At 45.7% G+C, this 17,750-nt stretch overlaps 1 protein-coding gene across 2 annotated transcripts in view; it reads left to right on the top strand.

Annotated features, from left to right (window-relative positions):
- The window catches only part of svep1 (sushi, von Willebrand factor type A, EGF and pentraxin domain containing 1), a 61,663-nt gene that overhangs the window by 10,653 nt on the left and 33,260 nt on the right, over nt 1-17,750 (top strand). For both annotated transcript variants that reach the window (XM_076160615.1, XM_076160624.1), the window contains exons 2-3: nt 7,172-7,427; nt 8,476-8,652. In XM_076160615.1, the coding sequence (XP_076016730.1) occupies nt 7,172-7,427; nt 8,476-8,652 (433 nt within the window). The remainder of the gene's footprint in view (nt 1-7,171; nt 7,428-8,475; nt 8,653-17,750) is intronic.

Below are 17,750 nucleotides of genomic sequence, written 5' to 3' on the forward strand. Positions count from 1 at the left end.
ATTCATGTGTACCCATACACGAACACACATTTGCTAACACAGCACATGCTCACTCACTCTAACTCTGGCACTGTTCACTCACTTAAAATACTCTCTGCTCAGTGGTTGATAGGTGGCGGTGACACCAACCTCATGGAACTGTGCATGTGTGTGCGTGTGTGTGTGTGAGAAAGAGATAAATGAAAGCGGAGGAGGTGAGTTCAGTCACAGTGTGGTGGAGCTCTGGAGGTATGGATGGAAATGTGCGATTGGAGGGAAGAAGACTGGCGGTCAAAGGTCGGGGGAAGGTGTCGGCAAGGACGGGAACAGACTGTCGGCGGCTTCAGCAGCCTGAAGCAGCGTATAGACTCTTTCCATTTTCGACTGCAAATAGCAAACGTCTGAAATCAAAATAACAGTCCTTTCTGATCTCACTGGAAAAATTGGTTTTCCATTAGGCCACCCTGCTGCTCCAGCTATGATTCTTTTAAAGGGATAGGAGGGCGCTGCAATCCTTAACTGACACATATTTTCACCCTTTGTACTCCTGTTGACACACAGCCACAAATCAATTTCATAAATATGTAATGCAAACTGCAGAAATTCCTCCGCCCAGCCAGCTTCGTGATTAAAGGCGCAAATCGCACACACAGACCCTTTAAGCGCGTGGATTTATTTTGGCATCTCGAGATTAGGATTTACCAAAAGCGTCACACGTTGGCACCTGAAAGAAACCAAAACTATTTGAAAGAGCCAGTAGTGGAAGGCTAAATAACATGTTTTTATGGGCTAAGGCGTGTAAGGTCTATTAGTAAACCACTTGCTATGTTGAGGTTACAGTTTGAGAGTGCCATATTCCACTGGGTTGTTTTCTTTGGTGAGTGGATGTGTACGTGTTTGTCCGTTTGTCTGTGCCGGTGTGCGTGAGTGAGTGAGCGTCAGTGAGTAGGAAAGATGGACATGTACGCAAACCCACAACTATGCATGCGAGCATCATGATGCCGTCTGTGTTTCTGCACTCTTTCTTGTTGTGGTTTCTTTTACATTCCCCAGGTCTGATTGTGCAAGATTTAATTTCTTTGGAGCTATTAGTTCTGCTTTCAGCCTCAATAAGAAACTCTGCTGCAAGGAGTTGCCCAAATATAGTGAAGAAATACACACTGGCTTCAGCCCTAATCAGTCCGTGTTTGAAACGCAGTACCCTGGCAAGAAAGTAGTCCCTCAGGACTCGATACGGATCACCCAAAACCCTGACCAATCTTCTGGAGTAAACGAGAATGCTTTGTAATCAGTTTCATCTCAGGGTTTCCAAACAATAAATGCAGGTGTTTCCCAACAGCAGCATCAGTTAATTGGTATTTTAGTTAATTCAGTGTTTATCATGCACTATGGTGAGGTTTGTAGCTATTCTAGAAGCCTGTATCAGTCATCTGAGTCTGTAGGACATTTTGAACCAGAAGTACCCCAAAATGTGCTCTCCTCTAAGTTTCCTTCTGATGAAGGCTTGTGCAATGCCAGAGAGGACAGTTTCCAGCACAAACAGACCGATCAATAAATTGGAATTTCTACATTAATCTGCACTACAAACACTGACGTCTTCTCCAATTCCCCTGCATTATTAGAGTTAATCTCCACCTGCAGGCCGTGCCAAGAGAAATAAACCTCTCAGGAGAAGTCGAAGTCAGCGAGTGCAGAAAGAAAGAAAGAGAAACAGAGAGAGAGAGAGATGCAACTACAGCAACAACAGCCAACATAACAAAGAAGTCTGGCCTCAGCTGGATTCTGGATGAGATGGGATGGATTTTCATGGCTGTTTTAAGGTAGTGACGGTGCCCAAAGTTTGCTCTGCCAGTTTCAAAACACCAGTCTAGATTCCAGAACAGCATCTTTTCGCTACCACACTGTTGCCTTTGTTTATTTCTAATCAAAACTCGGCCTTAGAGATGATACTGCGGTCGCTCCGTGTCTGGGAAGCGAGTTAATGTGTTCCAGTGGAATGAAGCAAAAAATGACAGAACTTTTAGGATTTCTTAAAGGAAAAACACAGTATTTACATTTGGTTGAAAACTGCTTTTCACTTAACATCACGATATTTCCGGAATAACTGCAGTGGAATTTAACGGCAGGAAAATTGCAGCTATCGAAAAACACGAGTAAGTCTGAGGTTTTGGTGATGTTGTGCAATCGTACGGGGAGCGATCCATTGCAGAGGAGACGGGAATGTAATTTCTCCTCCGAGAGCAGCCTCAGCAGACCGGAACACTACGAAGAGAACTCTCATCCTTATTACACTATCCCTCTCACCACCTATAGTATAGCACAACTGTGAGTTAAAGCTGAAGGCAACTATATATCTGTACTCGGATCTCTAGGGTAGGCTCGGAGACGCATTGGAACGTGTCCAAAATCACTAACTAAAGCCGAAGTGAGTACAGCAGAAATTTAATCACAACACTAAATCACAGAGGAACCCTTAGACATCAGAGACTTGTGATGTATAGCAGCACACGGGTATCCAAGGGTGGATATTTTCTTCAAAAACAAGGTCAAAAAGCTGGATGTGTATCCAGTAGGAGAATGTCGGCCGCTCACAAAGTAAAACAGACGACATCGGATAGCATAGTAGCACAAACTCCACACACGGGCGAGCAGATATCCCACACTGATAGACGTTCCTGCCAACGAGCCAAGAGAAATGATGAAGATGTCAAACACGTGGAACATAGGAAAGAGCATATCATAAATATAAATAACCCCAGATACACGACGGCGAGAGGACGAGCGCCAAACCAGTCTGACCCCAGCTGCTGGCCCCCGACACCATAACTGCACTTGATATCCTTCCTCCCACTCCATCAAACCAGCTCTCCTCGTCCAATTACCCAGAATGCCGTGTCGGATTCTAGCACGCTCGCCGCCTTAAATGTCTCCCTCGGCTCTCTGCGGCCGGGCGATAATTGAATGAGTTTCTCATTCGCCGGCCAACATCGCCTTCCCCCTTGGCATCACCTCGTGGAATTAGCTTCTTTCGCCGGAGTTGTTGAGTTTGATGAATGGTGTTGTGACAGAAGCCGTCATGCGACACACGCGCGCACACACACAGCCGTCTGGCCTACCGTGTTCAGCAATTAACAGACTGTTCAAACTCGCTCCTGCTCAGTCAAAACTGAACCGAGACAGAATGAGGGTTTAATTTGCCTTCTCACACGACATGATATGGTAATCTTGGTCAACGCTCTCAGCGAATTGCTCACATATACGTGTTTCATTGTTTCATTGTTCAGTATTACAGCTCAGCTCCACAGTGTGAACAAGCAGTGTTGATAAAGGACAGCACTCACAGACAGACAGACACTGTCCAGAGGGGCTTAATGCATCTATCGTGTCTTGCTTGTGCAGTCGTCACTTTATCTGACACATGTGACATTTTCACTGTTGAGAACCGGCCGGACAGAGAGAAAACAGACGCAGATTGTTAGAGGAGCTACCAGGGAAACCTCTATTCAAATGATCGCACCTGTAGTCAAAAAGGTTTTAGGTTCACAGTTTCAACATGATCATGCAGAGACTCGAAACTCGCTTGAGAAAGATAATCCATCACCGTGGAGACATGATGATGATGTTGAGATGGATTACCTATCTGAGTCTGGTTTCAAGTGCCTGCAAGTTTATTAACAGGATGCCATACTTTAAACCTTTTAGATCATTCAAATGACACGGTGTTGTTCAAAACACGAGATACATACATAATGAAAAACGTGATGTGTTTGTGTGTGTGTGTGTGTGTGTGTGACTTAAAAGCTTGCAGCATATCACTGAATGGACCAGGAAATCAAACTTTCTCTGAGGGTGACCTAGATATCAAGTATCATATGTGTAACATAAGATGTTGCTCAATAACAACAATGTGTGTGTGTGTGTGTGTGTGCATGTTGTTCAGTTGGGCCCCCGCAGGGTTGTTGTTATTCTTACCACCCGAGCCAAGAGCAGATAGCCTGTCAAAACAAGCGCGCTCACTTCCGACTGACGGGAGATAGAGCTTTTCGAAGCTTGCCGAGCGGATGCAGTTGGGTTGCATTCTTGTCTGCTGAGGAATTCCTGGAAATAAAAGAGGGATCTCACGGAACTCCGAAACCGTTCTAAAACCATATAAAAGAGTAACAGGAAGACGTCCCTCTCATCTGTCATTGACCAAAGCCCAAGCTCAAATGAAGGAGATGACTCAAACGTATTGTTTCAGTGTGCAACCTCAAGAACTGTTAAGAGTTTTATAGTTCTCCTTTTCCCAGATGCAGCTTCATCCCAAAAAACACCAAACCCAAGACCCAACCAAAGATGAAAAGTTGTTAGAGTTCATCAAGCGTCATGTAAAGAAAACAGTTTGTGGTGGATAGAATAACAGCGATACCTTTACCATCACAATAAAATGGCCCTGCAAGAAATACTACAATTATAAAGTTTATAAGTTTATTTTTTGAGCGCGTCTTTGCAGTAGATTTAGAGGCTGAGGTTTGCGGTGTGGGGAATCATGCAGTTATATATCGATATTTTTTTACATCCTGGTGGTTAGCTTTGTTTTATTAATATGTAGTGAACCAAACAATCGACAAACACACATACCTACCTTTTTTTGTAATTCCGGTACCCACTGTTGCGCAAGGAGAGGAACAAATCATTAACCAGCTTCACAGGCAGGTTCAGGCTCTGATCAAAGTCGCAAGAGGAGCTCCTGAAGGTGGAGGTGGGTGAGGGAGGAGGTGATGTGGGGGATGGGGGGGGGTCCTCCTTTGCCATTCAGAATGACTGCAATGCATATATAAGAAGCCTTTGATGAGCAGCTGGGGCACCTTGGCACCTCGCCTTTGCCAAATGCAGCCAGGTGCCTGCGTTTGAAGTTCTTAGTTCTAGTTCTAGTTCTTATAAGCATCTGCTTGCAAATTGGCGATTCCTTCCGCATCAGGATCCAATTCTTCATCAGTGGACTCCAACTGTGTTGTATTTAGTTTGGTGGATCATTAGTGGTTTGGGGATTGAGTGACTCAGTGTGTAACGAGAGCATGGCCATATCTCACTGTGAATCAATTCATTGATCAATTATTTCTGCACAGTTTGAGTCCCACAGTTTGAGGCGTTAAGGAACAGAGAGGGACTCTCTGCTGTTACTGCTTATCCTTTCAGGCCTATTGGTCTCTGCACTATCACCACTGCTCTGGCAGATATGTCAGGCTCCAGACACACTCACACTTGTCCCTTTGCCTCCCACACGTATCTGCTCTTTTGACACCGATTTACACCAGCGATCAAGGGTCCTCCAAGTGCTTAGCTGATGAAATGTACGGGATGTGCAGAGAGAGCAGGTCACAGCCTGCTCAGAATCATGTTTGGTATGAGACATGTGAGACACTGCCACAGTACTGTACATGTTCTAACAAGGCATTATCCCAAAATTGAATCTAACAATCTTATTTCACGATCTTTTCTCAAATTAAGTGATATATTTCTAGCTTGTTATAAGAAACATTTAAACTTCATGCAGCTGCCCACACACTGGGTCATGCGGTTCCCTTTATGTTAATACTCTAACCTAAAATATGTGGAGGCCATTGGTGAGGGTATTATTAGTGGGTATGCATGCATATGCTCCATTTGGTGGCATCTCTGTAACACCAGCAGCTGACTCACTGCTAGGACAGAAACCACTGTGACCCCACAACACTTTGAACACACGTCCATTAAAAGACCTAAAAACACCCCAAAACACACAGCGCACATACAACACAACATATGACGCAGATGATGGTGAGGCATACCAATGCATGCGTACGTTGATCCATCCACAGGCACTGTGATCTTGTGCAAAGCTGTAAAAAGATCGCACAGATGCTCGCACAGACCCAGCATCGTTGACATCGCTGTCCAGACAGAGACTGGGAGCCACCGAGGGCCCCCATCTCTGTAACGCAGCCGTCTGAAACAGAGCACTGACAGCTGGGGGCGGGCAGAGCAAACCTCCCTGTGCTGGGAACTGAAGGAGCAGGGAGACTTTGAGCTTTGAGGATCAGAGAAACCAGGCTCTCCCTCTCTATTCTCTCTCCATCCCTTTCCTCCCTCGCTGCCTTGCTTCACAGGCTCTTTAATTACTCCTGCCAGAGCTGGTTGAAGCTCAGCCAATTAGACAATAAAGACCAGAACTTTCTCTCTTTCCTTTTCTCCCTACCAAGGGAGGTCACACCCATGCGTGTCTCTTGTCTCTCCTCACTTTTCACTCTCTCGTATGTAGCTATTGCGGCTTTCGCTGCGTCAGACAGTCACGCACCTCTCAACACACTTCCTTTTGTTTCCCTCCTTCCTCCTCCTGACCTTTCTGTTTTTGCGTATGAACCTGTTTTCCAACCTTTCGATTCCATCTCATATTTCTCAGCTTGCTCCTTTTTAGGTTTCCTTTTCAATTCTGTCTGTGTGTTTTCCACCAAACTGTTTTTCATGCACATCCACACACACATATAACCCTTAAACCCTCATCTTCCTCACTTTGAGCTTGGCCTCCACAGCAAAGCAAGTAGATCGTCCTGTAGGGTTTCTTTGACTCCAGAGAAAATAAAGATATGTTTCTCTGACTTTAATGTCTTGTCTAATTGTATGTGGTGGATTGTAAACGGTGGCTAAAGTTAGTTTGGGAACTGTAGCCGGTGTCTGGGGCGGACACAGCGCTCCAGTCTGCTAAACCAGCCCCACTGCCTTTACCCAGTGTTCTCTGGTGGTTTCAGACCACTGGCAAGCAGCTGTGTAGTTTGTAGGAGAAAATAATTACAATTGTAGAGCTTTCTCCCTTTTCTGTTCCTCCTTCCTCACCCTGCCCTCGGAGCCTTGCTTGCTGATGTCGGCTTATGGGAACCTTTACAATCCAGGTCTGTTTTTAGTGGTCGTGTGTGACGTTCTTCGTTATTCAATTTAGTCGTGTCACCGAAGCGAGAGTTGTGTCGGTAGCGTGCCGGCGTGGGATCCGGTCCCCCTTTGCACTGCATCACGACACCACGTTTACTGCGGTAAACTAAGGTGCAATTTTGTGTCGTCTGTCGTGTTTGCGGTTGTTTTGGAAGTGAAATGTCATGTGTCTGTTTGTTTTTATTTCTCCCTCCTTTCTGAAAGACTGCATTCCCTCTTAAATGAGTTTCTGTTTTGATCCTTACAGCAAATCCTGCGCCACTCACGCGCCAACGCCACCAAGGTCATATTCCTGATCACAGACGGCTACTCGAACGGCGGCGACCCTCGACCTGTGGCGGCGGCTCTGAGAGAGCGCGGCGTGGAGATCTTCACCCTGGGCATCTGGCAGGGGAACATCAGGGAGCTCCACGATATGGCCTCCCAACCCAAGGAGCAGCACTGCTACTTTGTGCACAACTTTGCAGAGTTTGAGGCCCTGGCTCGTCGCGCACTGCACGAAGGTGAGGACACACGGATCGGAGAATCCCTGCAGGCTGAAGGCAAAGAGAGATCAAACCATCTTACTGACTCAGCCAGCACAGATTTTGAGGGGAATTTAGAAACTCAATACAAAGAAACATCTATGTTCAGAGGTTCCTCACTTAAAAAATCACAAAGACACGTCTGTTCTCACACACATCCCCCTCTCCACTCACCCCTTTTTTGGTTGCACAAGGGACAGTTCCATCAGTTTTGGTAAGCTGAAGTGAAGCTACTCCTTTGTCTCTTTGAAGCCTCATCACCATTTGCCCTTCAAGCAGTATTTCTTAAGCAAAGGTTTCACCCTGTTCAAAGTTAAATGTTTACTTAAAGGGAAATGGTCATAAATAAAATGGAATCTGACGTGAACGTGCGTTTCACATGGTCTCTGCTGTTATGTCCTGCCAGCAGCCATTTAGCCTCACTTCCATACAGATTGGACAGAGTAAGGACTTTTTCCCACACTTGAGTGAAACATCCCACAATTTGGATAAAAGAGGGGTTTGGTCATGGTTTTCAAACCAAACGTATCGCCATAAAATGTCACATTACCCAAGTACAGTTCATGAAGGAGTATGTTGTAAATCAAACTCATGTACATGTGTGTTCATGTGAACGTACACACACACACACAGGCGGTAGGTAGAGTGGTGGAGATCAGTGAGGCTGTGCAGGGTTAAAACTGTGAGAATGAAAACCAGCACACAGCGCTATCAGCTCGGCCTCTGGTCCGTCTCTCACACTCCGTCTCAAGTCTGGCCAGCATCTCTGCCAGCAACTGCCTCAAAATACACACATCAAACATGGATCCACATGTTCTTTCACTGGCTAATGATCAAATAACATAAATCACACCAGACTCCTTCGCTCTCCCGTGGTCCGCTCAGCCTTCCTCCTTTTCCACGTCCCTTGGTATTTCACGCAGCCTTTAATTGAAGAAGCCGGGGTTTAATTCAGTCCAGGTGAAGTCCAAATGCACTTATATGACACCAATTAAAAATGTGTTTGCCCTTGTTTTCCAACCCACAGACCTCCCTACAGGCAGCTACATCCAGGAGGATCTGTCCCGCTGCTCCTCCCTGTGTGAAGCAGGCCGGGATTGCTGCGACCTGATGGCCAGCTGCAAATGCGGCACACACACCGGCCAGTACGACTGCATCTGCGAGAAGGGATACTACGGCAAGGGCCTGCAGCACGAATGCACAGGTAGGACGTTATTCGAGATGAAGTGTCAATGAAGTACCAGAGTAACCGTTTTGAAATCGGTTTGCATCTCACATGTATACAGAGAAGTTTCACTGATGAGTTGCTCTGGAAACTGGAGATAAAGCAACATAAAACCTAAAGCTGTGGCCTTACTGCTACATACACATTAGACACAGCCTAACACACACACACATACTCAGTCACACTTTGTTTGCCTTCTCTCTTACCTGATAAAAGTTCTTCCCAGCTCTCCACTTTGTTCGTTTGGTTATGAAATTCCTTGGAAGACACTCTTGTGCTTCTTGCCATATTTCAACAGAATAACAATTATCAGGATGGCTTTGTTGAGTTTGCCAGCAATCCAAGAGAGTGAACTTTTTAACTTTTACACTTCTTCTGCGCCAAACATCGGGAAATGACCCTGGCCCCCCACCAGCAGTTACTTACACTTCAGTACAGAATCTGTGACAAATCGCACCAATAACCTGAGTCTAGCCAAAGCAGCTACGTGTGTGTCTGTGTGTGTTTTTCATGCTCCTCTATGGGAGCATTAAGAAAAGATAAGTTCTACATTGTCTAAACTGTCAAATAATGGTTTTAACATCTTTTACATCTTTCACAGCTTGTCATCAGGAAGCAATAAGCTGTTATTCTAATCCCGGTATTATCTTGATCAATTATCACCCTGTCCGCCTTAAAGACAAACGCCTGTAGAGCGAACAAACAACAGCCATTCTTTCCCGAGCGTCTGTTCCCCCCCCCGTGTTTGTCTCTTTAACGAGCTCTCTGAAACTTAAACAGTCTGCTTAAGCCTTGTCTGCTAGGCTATTAACAAACCCGTCGGTGCTGTAGGGGTGAATGCTTCTGTCAGAGGGCGGAGACAGTGACGTGTGTGTGTCCTGCCTTCACCTCTGGCTCCCTGCATCACATCCCACTCTGCTCCACTTTTCATTTCCGTTTCTTTTCACTTCTAAGTGCGCACTGAATTTTTTTTTTCTTGCGAGACTCTTATTAGTTTGCCTCCCACTTCTGTGTGATCTATAACTCCATTTCAGGAACCAAACTGTTTCATCTTCCTGCCAGACTGCTTCAAGTTCTACCTGTGTGTTTCTTTCTTCCGGTTATTCATTCTTAATATTTGGCCTGTTTTGATTTTGGTTCCGCTCTTACTTCACTTCTGATAGAGGTGGTTGTTAGAGAGTGACATGGGAGGAGATTAAACTCTCATCCTTGGGGAGAACTTACTGTAGGTCATATTAAGGTGAAGTCATCAATCTAGACTGGATTGGTAAGAGTCTAAGCATTCCTCTGGCAGCCTGCGTCCATACTCTTACAGTTTCAGCCAAAATGTAAATATGTGCTGTCATCTCCATATTGATCCTGCTTGTGTTGTTGTTGTTGTGTTGTTGTTGTGTTGTTGTGTATAATTCACCAGGCAGGGTGACTGGTTTATATCCATATTTCACAATGCGACATGAAATGATTCTATGAGATTGTTGTTTTGGCAGTTTGCAGTCAGCATTAGATCTTTCTTTGTTGTACCTCTGGCAGTTCAGTTTAGAGAAACCCTCTAATTCAATCTTCATCTCTTTAGAAAGTTCCAACCACCAAATTGATGGATGATTTCTGTGGCGATGCATTTACGATTTGTCAAAGACTTTTGTTTAAAATCAGTCCAACACTGCAGACAATAGATTAAAGGCGGCTGCCAGTCCCGAGGCAATAATAAATATTAATAATACAAATATGCTGCTTAATTCAGTGTTAATTCAAGGTTAAGACATTATTATTACAGAATATTTAATCACCTATTCCACAGCAACATAGCAGGCTGTGTGAGTTTTGGAGAGCAGAACTATGGTTTGGCTCGTGTCACTGAGAGTTGATGTGTGCGCGCGATTAACTGCTCGTCGCTGTTTAGACGGCTCATCCATGTTGCCGGGGAGGAATAATCTAGACCAAACGCACTTCTTAGTAGCACCGGTCACAGTAGAAACTGGCTGTAATGGCAGGAACGAGCTATAATCCTGTTCCAGAATCTGATAATGGACAAAAGGGGAAAGGGAGCCGTTTGAGTGGCAGAGAAGATCAAATTATGCAGATCAGCATTGAAGATGAAGAGGAAGGGAGGGAGAGAGAGAGAGAGAGAGAGAGAGAGAGAGAGAGAGAGAGAGAGATGGAAAGATATGGGGAGAATTTGTAAAGAGAAAGCCAAATGAAAGGACATCAGGGTCAGTGTGCCAAAAAAATAAAAGACGCCTCCCTAATGCTCATCAGATGTTGTCGAGACTGGAATCCCACTTGGCTTATTAATCTGTTTAATGGTTTAATTAATAACAGATTGCAGACTGCAGAGTTGACTCAGCTGGCTCTGAGGAAGGAAGGACACAGTGAGACGCTTCAACCGCAACTAAGCATGGCTTACTTTCTTTCAGTCTCTGTCTCTCTCTCTGTCTCTCTCTCCCTCTCTCACTCTCTCTCATATGACAGGATCACAGGGTTGAGGGACACCTGATTGTCCTACTGTCATGCCGTGTCCCCACAGTGCACAGCAATATGTAATTGCAGTTTCAGTGGAGCAACATACTCCTTCATGTTTTAAACACTACATTTATTGGACTTTCTCTTCTGTAATGACTTATGAAGCCTTTTTAGTTTGCGGCTCCAAAACCAATTTAGATTTATGGACGAAAGCGGGTACGTAACCAAGAAAGGGCGCAAGCAAACTCGCTGAGCTCCAGCTGTTTTTCAGAGAGACCCGGCACCTCTCTAACGCTGTGCTGGGCGGCGTTTAAGTCTTGTTGCTTTAACCTCAGCGGGCTTGGCTGAACCGTAGGTGTAGTGTGAATTACGGGTGCTCCATGGCGCTTATTTGATGCGGTGGTGTTGCTCTGGTTTACATAAGTGTGACGGTCAGCGAGCGGTGTCAGGTGGGTTTGTTGTCTAGACTGAGGGTTTGGAGACATGTTCGTTTGAGTCTATTTTGTTGCGTTTAACAGCTTCTGTCACATCTGAAAATAATGTGACTGAACCTCAGTGCTGTCAGTGGATTATTATGGTTATTGGCAGGATCTGTTGGAATCGGAATCCAGTTCCCTACAGTGAACAGCAGTGTTGTTTATGAATCTGTCGACACGCCAAGTGAAACAGCCTCTCTCGCAAAACATGACTGGAATCCCACCAGATAGAGACTCCACGATGAACCCGGATCCTGGCTTTAGTTCGACGTTCGACAGGCCATAGAGGACGCCGCCGTCGTCGCTGTCGTCTCTCCATACATACCAGTACGATGCTTGACGTGTTCGCCTCAGTGGATAAATGGGGTGAGAGACTTGAGAGGAGCGTATGGAGGAACGAGGTAGCGGGGGTGATATGTTTTCGTCTCGTCACACCGTCTGGCTTATCGGCCTTCGTCTCGCAGCGCGGGGAGGAAGACAGGAGCTCTGGACTGTGTTATTTCTCGGTGGTGTCAGAACAGGCTTTGTCGGACTCAGGACGGGATGAATAGGGGGTAAAGGGAAAGAGAGAGAGAGATGAGTTGGAGAGAAGGAAAAAGAAAGGTGATTAGAATGGAAAAAGAGTTGGAGAAAATGAGTCTTGTTCAGAGATATGAAGTGTTATGTTTGGGTTATAGCTCAAATTCTTTGCGTGTGTTTTCATACTTTTGGATTTGCACTCTTTTTCTTTCTTTCTTCGCCGTTCCAATCATCAGGAATCAACTCACACATCCATGTCTTTCATGTGCAAGTGTGTTTTGTGTGTGACGTCTGAGCCTGGAGTGTTGGTGGGGAAGTAAACACAGACACGCCTCCGTGCGCACACACACACATATACCTTGGGGAGAGGAGAGATCAGCGCCAAAGCCTGACACCGCTGGAGAACTTACTGTAAATAACTTGCTGAAGTGGTTTCTGAAGTATTCGTAGGGTTCATTTAGTTCCTGCAGTTCTTTCGGTGCAATTTCAGATGTATTAATATCAAGAAACCAGCTCTTGGGCACAATAAATGGGATACTGATGTCTGCGACTGGGATCAAGAATGAATCAAAAGCTTGCTCTGTTTGAGATCACTGGGATGAGGACAGCTACTTTTTCTGCCTGAAACGCTGGGAGCAGAACTTTTCCTTAGAAGATACTCAGAAGAATTGCACAATATTTACAAAATTGGGCTCATAACATCCTCTTGATCCCAAGAAGAGACGTGTGGCAGCCGTGACCCCAAACTTAAACTCCATTCCTCTCTGGTTGCAGCATGCAAACCGATTGCGTGCGTGTGTGTGTGTGTGTGTGTGTGTGTGTGTGTGTGTGTGTGTGTGTGTGTGTGTGTGTGTGTGTGTGTGTGTGTGTGTGTGTGTGTGTGTGTGTGTATATGTGTGTGTTCTCCTGCGTCTGTTGCAAGGAAGGGGGTCAGAGGCGTTCATGGCCTCCAGGGTCCGCACTGTAAACATTGATGATCTCAAATGTGAACGACCGAGAGAATCCAGGAGAGGAAACCTCGAGTTGGTCATAAATTGGACGGAGGAATAAAAATGACAACAAGTGAGGTGGGATTTTGTTAAATGCTCATTCAAATGTGTGTGTGTGTGTAAGTGTTGCAATCAGTAAGACTCGCTCTCCCTTTAATCTTTGGCCTGACCCCTATTTTGCAGAGGTCGTCAGGGTAACAGTCCGAAACCACAAAGGATCAATTTTCGGGAATGAGGGTGAACTTGACACCACGGTGATTATCGCCATGACACTCTGCAGCTCCTATCGCTCTGTGCTGTCACACCAACACTCCAGAGGTGCACGCGGTCACATGGGCTTGACATGCCACGCACGCACGCACACACACACCTCTGTGGCATTAAGACATACCACGTTTCAAGGTTCTGACACATACCAGATGTCTGTAAGGGTGTATAGCCTGTTTACATGGTAACAGCACAGACAGCATGGGCGCGATGTTAAAAAGCTGTCTGGTCTCACTGGGAAACACTGTAACGACACAAACGAGGCTTAATGTTGTACAGGACAATGGATTGGCTCACTTCAGAGTCAAGAAATGCTCAGTTGCCCATCCTAAACTGTGAATTCAGCCCTTTATGTACTGCGATCGTTCACACAACCATGACAATCATCCCCCGGTACTGTGGATCAGTCATCATGTCAACAGCATCACTGGCAAGAATGGACTGTGAAATCCTGCCTTGTCCAGCTCCAGTAAAAAAATAAGCCTCGGTTGCTCAACATGAAATTTGTCTCAGCTTTTGGTCCAGCTACTGGCAGCGGAGCCGGAGGCAAATGCCTGGGATTTCCTGAGGACAACCAGACCCACGGGGCCTCTGGGGTCAAGTACCCCCACCCCCACCCCCTACCCCTCCTTTACGTCCACCACTCCAGCCTCACACTGATTGGATTGGATGGAAGTTTGGATTTGTGTTTGGCATTGTTGAACAGCGAGTGAATGAAACGACAGATGGAAGGGGGGGAGAGAGAAATGCCACCACTAATAAGCTCATTAATAATGCTTAGTTACGTGCTTTACATCCTTTAGATACTAATAAATAATCGGCAGGAATCAAAACTTGGAAGTTAAATAAAACCCTGACATCTTAAAAGCTTTAACTGGTCACAAACAGCAGTCAGGCTCAGCCAAGGAGAGGTTGGGTCTCCAGTGTTGCCCCTCGGGTGCTCGGACAGCCTTTCATGTCATTCAGCGTTTGAAGTTTTTCATTATTGTAAATTCCTCTCGTACAGCGCAGCGTTGAAATCCTTATCGGCCCTCTTTCCAACACTGCATGGTTGAAGCCTGTTCCACCCTCCTCCCTCTCATTAAATCACACATATAAATGTAAAAAGTGCCTTAATTGATGACTACTGTTGCTGCGTTTGTAGGTCAGGGTTGCTGTAAAGCAGACATGCAGCAGTGTTATAAACTGTTGCCGCTCCGTGTGTGTGTGCGTTCTGTGTGTGTGTGTGCGTAAAGGAGAGGCAGAGATGAAGAGAGGAGTAGAGAGCGAGAGACTATAAAGTGAGCTCTAATAGGACTCTCCTCTGCAGGAAAGCAAGAAAAACAAGGAGCCGTGAAACAGCCAGTGGTGCGGATCAGAACCTCGCTGCGTCATTAATGCTACCGTCTATCCCTCCGTCCCGCCGTCCGTCACTCCGCCACTTCTCTCTCCCCCTCCAAGCTTCTCTCCTGCTGCCGTGTCATTATACGTGTCAGGCGTAAATTTGCTACTAACCGCTGGTACTTAATGTGCCATTTCTAAAGTCTGACCCTAATCTGTGACTCACCGGTCTTCCGTGATTGCTGTGACTTTTTGCACCTTAACATTTTGTACCTTCCAGCTCTCTTTCACACATAATTTAAACTGAAAACTGCACCAATGGGAATTTCGGTCACAATGAATGTTTCTTTGGAGCATCTTAAGTGCTTTCCTTCTGTGTCTCGTTCCAGGCCTTTACCCTCGTTCCAATCCAACATGTCCGCCCCTCTCCATAACCCCCATCTGTCTCTGGGGTTTTTTAACCCACCCTCTCCGCTGCTCTTTCTACTCCCTGCCGCTTCCTTTCACTTTCTGATCTTGCCTCACTGTGTTTGTGTGTGTTCGAGCTGTTGACTGAAACCCCTCTGTAGTGGGAGGGAGGTGACGAAGAGGGACACACGCTCCGTCTAAGGCCCGGGGGTTCAAAGGTCACAGGCTAAAGGATGGAGGAAGTGAGCAGCTGCCAGCTTTGTGAAAGAAAAGCATCTATCTCTCTTCCCTTCTCGCCCTCTGATCCACTAATCATCACTTTACAATAGTGGGTCTGTACCACTGAGGTTCTTTGAGTAGCAGTAGTGTGCAGCTCTGCATGTACACATGTAGAAAGACAGGAGCACATGCCACACACACACACACACACACACACACACACACACACACACACACACACACACACACACTTACTTGAAGGCCTGTGTCCTGTCAGTGAATCTGTTTAGCAGAAGCGCTCCCTGAACTCACTAAACCCCACCAGGAAACCCCAACTCTGGGGCCACTGTGGGAACGGATGAACATGTGTGGGTTTGGTGTGTGCGTATGAGCATGTGTGTGTGTCGCACGCACGTGGTGAGCGCGGCTAATGCGTGGACTGATAATACAGTGGGACAAAATGCAGCAGTGAATGGTTTATTCAGTAAGATGTGTGTGTTAGTGTGGACGTGTCCCGGTTTGCTGAGGTCATACCGCACATCTTTTATCAGACGTTTTTCAGTAAGCTGACATCTGTAATCAGGCGCACCATATTGGGGATCAACCTGTGTTTGCGCAGTTGTTTAGCGGTTCACCTCGCTCTCCCGTTGAATCCCAGTGTTCCTTCAGTCTGTAATAAGCGAGCAGGACAGCCTCCACAGCCTTGGGAGTCCACAAGAGGTATCTAGCAATTGTGGTGAAGTCATTCTCCTGCGGTTAAAGGATCGAATAATAAGCAGGCAAACAGATGGAAGAGCTACCGAACTTCCTCAGTTTACCTCTCTTGAGGACTGTCTTGCGTTGCATTGCAGAAGCTTCACATTCAGGGGGTCCTTGGAGGTTTCTCCCCCCCCCCCTTCCCCCCAGATGGAGGCTGTGTAGGTGGACAGCTGTGTTACAGCCACATCCCACCCACCACATCTTTTTCACTCTCCAATCCAGCTGGAGAGCAGACCAGACCTTCAGTCAGACTCTGGTGATGGGATTAAGAACCTCCTGACATTCCAAGGAAGGGATTCCCAAACTTTTTTTTCTGCTGCAGGTGACCCAAAAATTGAGGTCGGAAAATTCCTGTGACCTCGTCATTTTAAACACAGACACATCCTCGGTTTCCGTCTGTGATACTTTGAATGTGAAATAGATTTCCTCAAGTGGAACAGAAACTAAACCAGGTGGCAGATGTCTGTTGGCCGTATGCTTTCCTCATATCACTCGACTCTTCCTGTATTGTAATAAATAAATGAAATATACGTTATTTAAACTGGAAAGGTTCCAATGCCCTCATGTTCTTAAGTTTATAGAATCCTGTTAACTACAGGGCATAGACAGACCTTAAAGTAAGAAGTAAGTAATAGTAAGACCTCATCTTGTCTTCATGAGGTCCTGGCTCACAGTTTGGGAAACCCTACCATATGGAGACTCTTTGTGGATTTCCTGTGATGATTGTGAGGAGAATAGCATGCACAGAGGAACCAATGTGAATGAAACACACTGTGGGAGACGGGATGAAGGATGAATGACTTTAAAATCAAACTTATAGTTGGCCATATGTCACGTTATAGTGCGACAAAGTGTTCAGTACTGGGTGAAAATTTGTGACTGCCCCCTGGTGGAATGTAAGAGCTATGCAGTGGGATTGAGTCCATGTCCAACTCATATTCTGATATTTAGCATCTTTCCTGTATGATACAAATCTGTTAATCTGTTAAATCAATATTATATTATTATTATAATTTCCCAAAACTGACACTAAACCACTGATATTATGTTGTACATTTTTGTGTGAAGCCAGTGTGAAATCGTACACATAGTTTTAGCCCTAGACTGAACTAATGGGGCTGTTCGGTTGCCACGGCAGCTTGTCACCGAAGCAACCATATGCGGCAATGTGAGCACGCCTACAGTCGAATGTAGAGGCGTGATCAATCCTTGCAACTAAAATATATTTGCGTCTCTGACCGTTGCAGGATAAAAGAGTCCATTTGAAGGCTTTGTCTGAGAAGTTGTTTGTATTGTTTTTACAGTCCTCCCATGAATAATTCTCTTGTTTCCAACTCGTCCGGTGGTCCAGATGAATCAGGTGCGATCTCCCGTTACTTGGCTCAGAGTAAAATGTAAATACTCTCAGTGTTTACCTGTCCCAAAACTTTCAAACTCCAGCACTAGCTCCTTTGTCTCTCAGTCAGCGCCTTGAGCGAATGGTTGTCTATTTTTGTGGCCTAGACTTTTTAATTGTCCGTTTCCATTTTCTATTTATGCACCTTAAGTGTGCACGGAAAGCCATGGTCAAGAGTGGAATGTTTCCTTGCATGTTAACATTGTTTTCTCAGTAAAGCCCTGGAATTTAAGGCCCATCTTAACAGCATTTGGTGTGTGAAAG

This window comes from Genypterus blacodes, unplaced genomic scaffold (genome assembly GCF_046128005.1).
Source record: "Genypterus blacodes isolate CSIRO-AG114 ecotype Tasmania unplaced genomic scaffold, CSIRO-AGI_Gbla_v1 ptg000011l_1, whole genome shotgun sequence".
Taxonomy (NCBI): Eukaryota; Metazoa; Chordata; class Actinopteri; order Ophidiiformes; family Ophidiidae; genus Genypterus; species Genypterus blacodes.